Source organism: Muntiacus reevesi, chromosome 17 (assembly GCF_963930625.1).
Source record: "Muntiacus reevesi chromosome 17, mMunRee1.1, whole genome shotgun sequence".
In the NCBI taxonomy this organism is placed as follows: domain Eukaryota; kingdom Metazoa; phylum Chordata; class Mammalia; order Artiodactyla; family Cervidae; genus Muntiacus; species Muntiacus reevesi.
Genome location: NC_089265.1, coordinates 21,600,740 through 21,612,559, shown reverse-complemented (window position 1 = coordinate 21,612,559; position 11,820 = coordinate 21,600,740). Strand labels below are relative to the sequence as shown.

The following is an 11,820-nucleotide window of genomic DNA, read 5'->3' as shown; positions in this document are numbered from 1 at the left end:
TATTGGAGTGGGTTGCCATGTCCTTCTCCTTAGTGTTTGTGACATTTTTCAGGGTCACACTGCTGTGAAATAGCAGAGCTGCAATTCAAAGGTTTTGAAACTTTGAGAACTCTCCCTTCACTTGTGCTGTCTTCCAGTGATTTCCACTGAGAGAAACTCTGAAGCTAGAAACCATCACAGAACACAGCTCCTGTGTTGGAGGCAATGAAGTTATTGTGTAAGGGAGTGGACTGTTCAGTAAAGCAGGACTGAGGAGAAGGTGGGAGGAAGAATAACAGGTGTCAGGATCAGCCACTCAGCACCTCATGTTGGCAACTTCCCTGGAGGAGGTGAGTCCTCCCCCCACATACTGACACCAACCATTCCTTGCTGACTGGGTATAAACTAGCTATACTGTGACTTCAGGACTAATCATTTACCACGGTTTCAGAGACTCCTTTCTGCCTGTTTTCTTTGGGGGTGGAGGCGGGGCTGCACTCCACAGCTTGCAGAATCTTTGTTTCCTGACCAGGTATCCATGGTACCTGAGCTTCTCACAGTGGAAGCACAGAGTCCTAACCACTGGACTGCCAGGGAATTCAGGAATTCCATCTTTTGAGAATCATTTCCTGAAAAGTGGCAGAACTATTCTGTAGTATAAATGGACAAATGCTATTCCAGAATAGGTATAGACAAAATAAGTATGTGGACTGATACCCCTGTAGCTGAATAATTTCTATCTACTATCCTCTTACTACTGACAATGTATTGGTTGATCTAAACCAATAAATTTTGTGGCCGAAACAGAAATCAGAGTCTTCGGAAATGACTACAGGTAACTGTATAAGGGTGATGTGGCATCTTAGTCAGTGAGGGTCATGTCAAGGTGAGATCAGGTCTCCATCCATCATTCTTAACTTTTCTTGCAAGCTGGTTGATGAAGAGAAGGATCTCATGATTTCCAGTCTGACGATTTCCCAGGCACAGTCGCTGTATTCCTTCTCTTGCAGGTAGACATGGATGCCCTGGAAGTACCTCTTCACGGCCAGTGTGGGGCCCATCCTTCCCAGGGCAGAGTCTTCCTCTCCCATCACCTGCCCCAGGCAGGCATCCAGGTCGTCCAGCTGCTGATGGAGTCCAGTGCGGAGCTGCTCCAGGAGGGTGGTGTCCCAGGCAGCAGAGGAGCGCTCTGTGTGGAAGAGGTTGAAGCTCTGCTGGAGCATCTCGTGGAGCACAGAGATGGCCTGGGCCTCCTGCAGCTGGCCGCCCTCCACCATCTCCTGGGGGAAAGCGAAGTCCATTCTGTCCTGCAGACAGAAGCGAGGGGAGAGTCTCCTCATTTGGCCCAGGAGCCTGAGGGTCTTCCTGCCAACCAGCGCGTGGTTCTGAGACAGGTCACAGCCTAGGGATCCTCTAGGGTCGTAGCTGACTAGCACCAGGGCCGTCAGTAGAGAGAGCACGAAGGCCATGGGGAAGATGAGGCTGCTGCTGGGCTGGCGGAGATGGTGTCTGGCGGAACCTTGAGGTAGGTTCTCTAATGCCATGCTTTCTAAGCAAGGCCATTAAATAGGGAACACGGTAGTTTTCATGTTCTATTTGTTTCTGTACACTTTTACTTCCTTTTTTGTTTTCTGTTATGTATTTTCAATACAGTCATTGAAATGTTTTCTATCTAGACTATTAATTTTGTCTTCTCCTAGTAACTTCAGATGTGCCCATCCAAATGGATATTTCTCAATAAAATGAGAACGTTTTTATTATTAAGCACTTTTACTTAAGCTGTTCAACACTTTTCTGCTCAGTTTCTGGGCTGGAGGATGGAGATTTAGTGATGGTGTTGTCTCTCACTGGAAGCTTATGTCACACAATCTAGTGAGTTTCAGTCTTTCATTCAGGCATTTGATTCCACTGGGCATTGCTGTTCCTCTGTGTATTCTTCCCTCTGAGAATTCAGGATGCTGAGAGCCAGGCCACTCGATCAAGGGGAAATAGCATTCTTTCCTTTGCTTGAGTGTAATGTTTCACTTAGAGTTTCTGCAGTCATTTAGGGACTTGTTTGTCAGAATTTGTCTTGCTGCCCCTGCCCTGGTTCTAATTCAAGCTGAGGTAAGAACAATAAAGCGAAGTAAAGAAGGCAGAGGGACTGTCTCTCTATCATTTTTAAGACTTTAGTTTTTTTGTTGTTGTTTCCCTTTGCCACTTTCCTGGAAAGTAAATTTCATGGAAAGTAAAACAGTTGCTTTGTGGCCAAAAGAAAACTAATCTAAGTCTGAATGTCTAAACATGAATGAAGGGAAGTGGTTTTCCCCGACACAATGATGTATTCTGAGTTAGCAAACTTCAGTGCAGCACAGCTGGGGATGAGGCTGTGGCAGAGGGGAAGCATGAGGCCAGTGTGAACAGCAGAAAGGCTGGGACATTGCTGCTTCTGACAGAAGCTCAACAAAGGTTAAGTCCCGGTCAAGTGACTGTCCTTTACTTTGCAAGATCAGCTACTTCATTTTTCTTTCAATTAATCCATGTAGGATTAGTTTCAAGAGAGAAAGAAGAAGTGGAACTCACCACCTAACAAGAGATGGACAACTAGAATGCCAATTGCTGGAATACTAACCCTCTCTGGCAGTGTCTTGGAGACCAGCCTTGCTGAGCATCTCTCTAGGCAATAAATCCACTCATGCAATGAGAAGCTGCTTTGAAAAAAACTAGATAGAAATGGAATTAAATGATTCCAAAACATCCTGATTTTAATCTAGGTAATAGTAATGATGATATTAAAAATTATACCTGAATTTTATTTCCTGCTACTAATGGACTGGCCACTTTTCAAGTTCTTTAGAATTTTAACTGAATCCTCTCGTTAACTCTTAGGGTCACAGTTACTTATACTCCTGGAGAAAAATATAAATCTAGACAAATGAACTATTCCAATCATAGCAAAGATCAAGAACAAACCTTGGGGGCTTTGATATGTCTGAATGATCCCATTGAAAAAAAAAAGGAAGAGTGCAAAGAAACATGACATTAAGGAGCCAGTGAAATAAGTGATAGGAGGAGAATGAGATGACAAAAACCCCTTGAATGAAGTCGCTCAGTCATGTCCGACTCTTTGGAACACTATGGATTGTAGCCTATCAGGCTCCTCTGTCCATGGGATTTTCCAGGCAAGAGTGTGGAGTGGATTGCCATTTCCTTCTCCAGGGGATCCTCGCGACCCAGGGATCGAACCTGGGTCTTCTGCATTGCAGGCAGACGCTTTACCATCTGAGCCAGCAGCAAAGCCCCAAAGACCTCTTAACCCATTTCAAATGCCAAAGGGTCACTATCTATTGTTTTGTAGGGCCACAGGGTGTGGTCTGAAGTCAGCAGAACTAAGATCTAATCATAAATAGATAAAAATCACTATTAAGTAGTTGGAAGGGAATAGATTGTTCTGCCAGCTAAAAGAAAAGCAGGAGTTTGCTCATTGTCTAGTGGTTAGGATCCAGCACTTTCACTGCTGTGACCTGATTTTAATCCCTGTTGGGGGATGTCTGATCACACAAACCTCGCAGAAGTCTAAGCTTTTATGAGTGGTTTCTTCAATGAAATATAGTAAAATAGTTTTATGAACCCTATGAGAGGTGAGCCCTACTCTCTATGTATTTTAACCTCTTGACCTTTCTTGTGAGTTTAAGAAGAAAGAAAAAGCATCCAACAGTTTCTCACCACATGAGCTCTGATGTTTCTCCTTCAGAATGACAACGAAAACATCTTTCAGCATCAGGTTCTGCAGAATGAAGTCACTACCCACTGCAGTCCCTGACCTCCAACAGGCCCTGATAGGAGTTCAGGATGGAGATCAGGAACGAGGCACTCTGCTCTGGGAAAACTGACACAGCGGGTCAGCAGAGAGTTAGATAATCTCCAGAGGAAATTTATGAACCCAATTTTTACAACTTCTCATGGGTAGAAATGCTCTGAAATCTTTCAGAGAGACATCTGTCCCTCCTGATTCTCAGCCGCTTTCTCCCAAGATATGAGTTGATCTGCACGTCACCCCTTCACCACAATCACATGCATACTGACCTCCTCTACATCCGTGGGGCACTTTCTCAGAGCTGAGGAGAGGCTGACCTCCAGCCTGCAGTCCTCAGCAAGTTCTCCCAATAAAATGAACTCTCGGGAGTCATGTTTTGGGGTTTCTGGGGTTGGTTTGTTGTTTTTATTTTGGTTGACAAGGACCCCTTCCAGGAGACCTCCTCAGGTAACCTGCTGTTCTCACCTGTATTTCTCACCTCCAGTCCAGACGGCTCATCCGGTTGTCTCCTGATGGAGTCCAGTGAGGAACCTCTACTCTATTTTCCAAATTCTGGTCAAGATATGGGTGTTGAGGAGGCCTGTGTGAGACCGAGATGGAGGAACACGTGTGCTTCCTAGACAGAAGCAGTGAAAATGTTCTCCTTAGCAGGGAGAGACTGGCTTGAATTGTGAAATAAGCCTCAAAGTCTTGTAGAGTTATCTTTTTTTTTTTTTAATTTCTAGCTCAACCTATCAAACATTATTAAGTAATACTATAGAATTGAGATGAAAACTTTATTTAGAAAATAATTTGTCAATGAAATGATATTTTTAGCACTAATATAGGAATGTTTTTTACTTGTTTAGCACCCTAATCCTCAAGAAGGTTTCCAAACCTCTCAATGTACTTTAAATGTTCCCTGAGGGGCTTCCATGGGGGCTCAGTGGTAAGGAGTCCACCTGCCAATGGGACCACATGTGGTCCTAGAGGATGCCACGTGCTGCAGAACAGCTGAGCCCGGGTGCCGCAACTATTGAGCCTGTGCTCTAGACCCCGGGACCACCACTACCAAAGCCAAGTGCACGAGAGCCTGTGCTCCCCAACGAGAGAAGCTACCAGAGTGAGGAGCCTGTGCACCCCAACTAGAGAGGACCCACCTTTGCCACAACTGGAGAAAAGGCCGTGCTGCAATGAAGACCCAGCACAGTGAATAATGAATAAATAAATATTATTTTAAAAGTCCCTCTGACTTTACATATAGCTCCTGAGTGCTATATGTCCCAACCAGAAAGAAGAGAAAGATGATTGATCCGTCAGTGTCCTGAAGATTGCCTACATTAAATACATGAATTTCCACAAAGATCTTTGTTTCTTTGAGAAATTGTATTCTTCCAGTGTGCAAGTTACTGACATATGTCCTGAGAGGAAAGCTCTGACCCACTGTTGCTAAATGTATTAAAAGCCCTGCCTGTGTCCCTTCTAGTCCATCTTGTTTGATTTTGTCTCTCAAAGATGCAAAGACACCATGATGGAATTTAACAACTTCCTTGGATGCACTGTCCCCAGGCGCCTCTTGCCCTGCTCTGTGATAACTTGCCGGGTCCTAAGGAAGAAACAATCTGCATGAGGGAGTGACCCTCGCCCCTTCCAGGACTCTGCAGGCTGCTGTGGTGTGAACGTCACCCGTGCTGGGGACACAGCTAGAGGCCAGGCATTCGTGCTCTGTCTCCGTGCTCTCAGCATCCGCTTCAGTCTTCTCATTCTCTGAAAAGGAGTGTTGTGGAGAAACACTTGCCTCAGTGCAGCTCATCTGTGTTGTTCCGTGTCCTGAGGACCCGCTGCTGCTCCAGTGAACAGTTAAACATCTTTGTTCTTCTTCCCAGGTCTCAAGCTGCTGCTGACTTTCAACTCCAAGTTTCCGGTGCTTTGGGCTTTTGAGCAAGTGAGATTCCTGAACGAGGTGAGCTCCTCCTAGTGCAATCAGCAGGGGGGAGAGCCCAGGTAGACGCCCAGAGGAGCCCTGGAGTCTCCCCCCTTGTTCACTGGGGGGCGAGCTTCCCTCTATGTACTGTGTTTCTCTGGGAGCCTGGACAGTCTGGACCTGCAGTGCTTGGCAGGCAGAGCCGGTGAAGTCATAGGAGAGTGTCTGACAGATCTAGAACTTTCTCTCAGGTTCTGCTTTTACTTGGTGGTTTGCAGGCTTAAGGGGAAATTGACAACCAGAAACCGTAATGGAGAAGGACACAGCTGTCTGAATGGAGAGGACACCTTCATGCAGAGTGAATGAGGAGAGAAATAGGGATTTCTACACTGGGAGGAAGTGAATCATTGTGATATTTGAGTGTGAGGATAAGATATTCACCTGACCTCTCACCAACTGAATACCACGTCTTTAAGCATCTTGACAACTTTTTCCAGGGACAGAATACCAGAACCAACAAGAGGCTGAAAATCCTTCCCAAGAATTCATCAAATCCTGAAGATGGAAATTTTTTTTTTAGATCGTTAGTTTTAGGTTACTTATTTTGAAAAAAATCAGAGTTACAAATAGTATTGAAGTGGTTATGTTCCCTTCAAGGTCCTCAGAGCAACAAACAACATAGCTAGAGCTAGAATATGTTTACCTCTAAAGTCCAAATCCTAAAGAGGGGTCAAGGAATTGTAAAATGGATTTTTTAATCAAGTTACCATTCAGGATTGGTGTTTCTGCTTTAACAAAAAAAACAAAATAAGTTTTTTACAGTAAGAATTTAATAAAGTAAGAAAAATCATAAGCTGACTAAATACAAAATATTCATTTTCCCGTAAGTATACATGCATAATATTATATCAACAAAATAATTTAAATATTTATAAGTAGTTAAATAAATATTAAAATAGATAAATAAATGTCCAGGTAGTTAAATATGTAGATAGATTAGCTTCAGCATCTGTGAGGAACCAGTGTCTATAGAGTAGAACATGATGTTACTTAATATTCCAGAAAACATTTGACAACCTGATTCAGTTCAGGGCTCAATGACAGCAGAAATGTGGGCCCTTGACGCGGCCGCGCAGGAGGCATGTGCTCTTGTTGGTCTGTGAGAATCATTTCCGTGTTGAACCAGGTGTGTGTCAGTCCTTCCTCCTGAATCTCTCCTGCAAGTTTGTTGAGGAAGAGAAGGCTCTCATGACTTCTGCTCTGACAACCTCCCAGGCACAAGGGCTGTGTCCCTTCTCTTGCAAATAGAGAGTGACTCTGTGGAAGTATTTCCTCAGAGCCAGGCTGGAGTCCCCCTTGAGCAGGGGAGCCCCTTGCAGCCCCTGCTCCTCCCTCAGACAGGCTTGCAGGTCAGTGAGCTGCTGGTCCAGTGCAGTGCGGAGCTTGTCCAGGAGGCTCTGGTCCCATGCAGTGGCCGAGCCCTGAGTGCTAAAGAGTTGGAAGGTGTGCTGGGTCACCTCGTGGAGCACAGAGATGGCTTGAGCCCTCTGCAGCTGGCTGCCACCCAGCGCCTCCTGGGGGAAGGCGAAGTCATTCCTGTCCTGCAGGCAGGAGGAAGGGGAGACCCTCCTCAGCTGTTGCAGGAGCGTCAGGACCCTCCTGTTGGCCAGGCTGTGGGTGTGAGGCAGGTGGCAGCCCAGAGAGCAGATGGAGTTGCAGCTGAGCAGCAGCAGGGCCAGGAGTGAGGACCAGGCTGGGGCCATCGGGGACCTTGCGGATGCTGCTGGCCTGGGAGGTGGGTGACTCTGTGAGCCTGCTCTCTAGGTTCCCTGAAGACCTTCCTTCAGGCCTGTGTCTTAAATAAGAGTCAATGGTTTCCATTTTCTGAAAGTTCCCTCTTGCTTTCTACTTTTGTTTTTGCTTTTCAATTTGCACTCTCCAATGGGTTAGGGCAGCACTTCTCAATCTTTTTTTTTTTTTTAATGTTGCCCTTCTTTCTTTTGCCCACAGAGCCTTTTTAGATATATTTTCTTAGTTGCCCCACACTGTGAAATTTTGATAACACAGATATACTGTGTATGTATTTATGTACTCTACAGGTATCTTTTCTCTGTACATAGAAAAAGAAAGTGTAAATCTTACTCTTTGTATTCAGTGTAGAATTAAGAATTACATAAAAATTTAAGCTATAATTTAAGTGTGAAAGCTAATGAATTGTATTTTAACTTTATTAACTAAGTTTTCAGAGTGACTTTTAATGTCATATATTTACTTATATAAGTGGGTATGTATCCAATTACATATTGAAATAAAATTTACATAAATAACTTTTTAATAATACCAAGGTATAGGCATACTTAAAAGTCATTTAAAGTTGCTCAAATCATTGAATAACTTAAAAATAGTTCTTTAATATTTAAGTATTTATCATTGAATTTTTTCATATCAGAAAGTAATTTTTAGTTTTACTGCCAGCTAGATACTCATCTGGATATTATCAACATTTTTTCTCTTTAATACTTGGATATGTTAAACAACTATAGTAGGATTATGTAAGAAAATATAATATTTTTGTATTTTATTTACAAATATAATTTTCCACATTTATTTAATTTCTGTAGCCCAAATCACATTGAGATTCAAACATAAACAACATGCACGAGACAGACAATGTTTGCTCATTAGTACAGAAAGGCCACCTCTCACCATATGACTTTGAGATCAAGCAAATGTTGGAGAGAAAGTCCTCCAGTGAACGATCTAGTCACCTTAGGTTGTACCACTGATCCTGAATACAGTTTGTTTATATTCCATAAACTCAGTCTCAGTGCCTCTCCAAATCTCTTCTTCATGCATTCTTCTAAAATGCATGAAAACCTGAACTTTGTAAGAATCATTTTGCCACTGTTTTGTGAAAGCTTTGTTCTTTTTCTTTTTTTCCCCTTAATTTTACAAGTTTGTTAATGAAGATGAAGTATCTGTTGATTTCCACTGCATTAATTTCTTAAAAATGGAAGCCTGTATCCTCCTCCCTTTAGGGAAAGGTTCACTCCTTGAAAGTAGATCTTCACAACCAGTTTTAAATCCTCACTTCTAGCAAATTCTCTTCTAAATTACTCTCTTGTCTCAAACACATCTCCAGCTGTTCCAGCTACTAATGATGTCCAATGTGGAATTTCTCCAAGAGGGTCTCATTCCAAACATCCTGGACCCTCTGTATTGAAGATGCTGTGGAGACATCTCAGGGAAGACAGCAGGGTGTGGGGTTTCCTGAAACTGACCAGCATCCACTGGATCCCAGACATCAGTCAGGCCTGTTTTCCAGAAATTACAGATGCAAAGCACTTGTTTTTTTTTGGAGAAACTTTAAGATGTGCCTCTTGTCTTTAGTATGATGTGTGACACCTCACAACTCAGGTAAAATTTGGGGCTGTTTTTGTGTAGACTTGTGGGCTGTGTTGGTGTTGCACCTGCCTGTATTTACTGCATTTCTGTGTGTTGCAGGATTTCAGGAGCATCTTGATCTCTGCAGAAGGGGGCATGGCAGATGGGGAGGGTTGATTTGTGGCCACGTTCCTAATCTCACACCTGCAGCCAACTGCCTCTCCCTGACAGTGCCCGGTGACCCCCCACAGAAGCTCATGGTCACCCTAGCTGCAACCGTGTCTTCCTTCATCCTTTCCGCATTTGACCACATGTGTCTTGAGCTGCTGAAGTCCTGAGCCCGGGCAGGACCTGTGCGCAGCTGGCTGGCAGCTCAGCACAGGCAGCAGCTCGGTCACCCCTAGTTCTGCTTTAGCAACCCAGCTTCTGGCTTCTCCAATAATTTGGAACCTACAAGTTAATAACATCTGACCATTAAACAGAGGTTTTAGGGCAAGGTGACAGTACTAAACTAACTGGGAGAAGTTTTTCACATTAAATAGAATTTAAAATTAAAATTTAAAAAAGAGAAGTGTATATATATATATATATATATATATATATATATATATATATATATATGCATACTAACCAGCCAAATGGGTGGGTCATTTGTGAGGTATGTATGACTCTTTTAAGTCTCAGACTATGAATTTCTGCCCTCATTTCTTAAATTTGAATTTATGGGATCACTAAACTCTCTTGCTCTCTGTTCTTTTTTTTCTGGCTAATATTATAACTTTCCCGTATATTACTTAATAAAAGTTCTTAGCCTTAGGTTTTGGGAGAAAGATTCTTTGATTCCATTTTTTTCTTTCACTTTTATTGAATGTCTCTTCTTTGTTATAGAACTAGCCATTTCAGTTCAGTTCAGTCGCTCAGTCATGTCCTGACTCTTTGTGACCCCATGGACACCAGGTTTCCCTGTCCATCACCAACTCCCAGAGCTTACTCAAACTCATGTCCATTGAGTCGGTGATGCCATCCAACCATCTCATCCTCTGTTGTCCCCTTCTCCTCCTGCCTTCAATCTTTCCCAGCATCGGGGTCTTTTCAAGTGAGTCAGTTCTTCACATCAGGTGGCCAAAGTATTGGAGTTTCAGCTCCAATCAGTCCTTCCAATGAATATTCAGGACTGATCTCCTTTAGGATGGACTGGTTGGATCTCCTTGCAGTCCAAGAGACTCTCAAGAGTCTTCTCTAACACCACAGTTCAAAAGCATCAATTCTTTGGCCCTCAGCTTTCTTCTGACGCTCAGCTTTCAGCACTCAATTAGCCATTTGGGGATCCACAGATGTTTGTGGTTCTCATTAAGCCAATGTCCTTAACCTTAGAACAATTCTAAAACTAATCAGGAAATAATGCAAGCCATAATATTTAAAAACAGAAAGGAATATTTGACTTTGACTTCCTCAGTCAGAAACAGTAAGTGAGTTTTAAAGTAGCTGTAGTAAAATAGTGTAGCAATGAGTAAAGTTCAGTAACAATATTAATAAAGCAAAAAAAAACCTCAAAAATTGCCATATTATCAGAATTAATTAGATGCTAATTAGTTAACTAAAGATTTATGCGAAAGATATACCTCTTTTTAATGAGGAAAGAAATGATATTTCAATAAAATATTTTAGGAAACTTGCTTGGCACTTGAACAGAAAGCAATTTAGATTCTCATATCATAGATCAAAAAAGGAAAAAAATGCTAATGAAATACTGAATTTAATGTAAAAACAGATGAACAAGAAAGGACACCAAATATATACCAATTCAAAAGAGGAATGAATGTGACTAGGGAGAGGCTTGATTCTATGTCCTAAACAGCGCTTGGCAAAATATACAAGAGACTGTCTAGCTCTGGGTACACAGGAGAAATGAAAAACACATATCCATCAAAAGAATGTGGCTATAACATAGAGAAAATGTATATGTCAATGATTAGAGATTATAAAATGATAAATAATGTAATTTACCAATATGAAACTAAAGTAAAGGAAGTAGCAGATAAAATGAAGCTTGGTTGTAAAACTTGATTGAGCAAAGAACTTAAATTAGCAAGCAAATAGGTTACTGTTGAAATTCACACAAAGTGATTAATTAGAACAATGCTAAATTAATTTTTAGCCAAAAAAACAATGTGTCAACTCAAGTATCTAAATAAGCAATTAGTTAAATGAAATAAGTCATATATTTAAAATGTTTTCTGGCAATTCATCCATCCTTTGAAAATTATTCTTAGAAAACAAGAGAAAAATGTACATAGCCATATTAACCCATAATCTCCTCAATGTGCCATCTTGTTTCACTGCTCCACTTCACAAACAAATTTAATTTTCTATACAGTGTCCCTAATTCTCATTCTTGTGTTTCCTTTTCAACCTACTCCCATCTGGCTTCTGCCCCGTTAATTCTACTAAACCAGATCCTGCTAAGGTCACCAGTGGCGTATGTTTCAGGTCCGCTGGGACAGTTCAGCCCTCACCCACCCTGCAGGACCTATTGCGTCTTTGAAACACACTCCTTCCCTTCAGTAGTCTCTCCCCTGATCATCCTTGTGTCCTCCTCACTGCACTGCCCCCTGCCTCAGTGCCTGTTGCAGACTCTCCTCTGCCTGGCCCTTAGTACTGAGGGTAGGAAGGATTAGGTTTAGGTCCTCTTCTCATTGTCCATTCTATTTATAAGTGACCACATGCATCCCCATGCCCTCATTACCAGACACACAGT

General features: G+C 42.4%; 2 protein-coding genes across 2 annotated transcripts; both read right to left on the bottom strand.

Moving 5' to 3' along the window:
* Positions 1-860: 860 nt before the first annotated feature.
* Positions 861-1,448, bottom strand: LOC136148399 (interferon omega-1-like). Its single transcript, XM_065907926.1, has one exon. The coding sequence runs from the start codon at positions 1,446-1,448 to the stop codon at positions 861-863; it is 588 nt and encodes a 195-aa protein (XP_065763998.1).
* A 5,423-nt stretch (positions 1,449-6,871) lies between these two features.
* LOC136148490 (interferon alpha-1-like) lies at positions 6,872-7,441 on the bottom strand. The gene has a single exon (XM_065908064.1). It carries the CDS (start codon positions 7,439-7,441, stop codon positions 6,872-6,874), a length of 570 nt encoding a protein of 189 aa, XP_065764136.1.
* Positions 7,442-11,820: the final 4,379 nt, after the last annotated feature.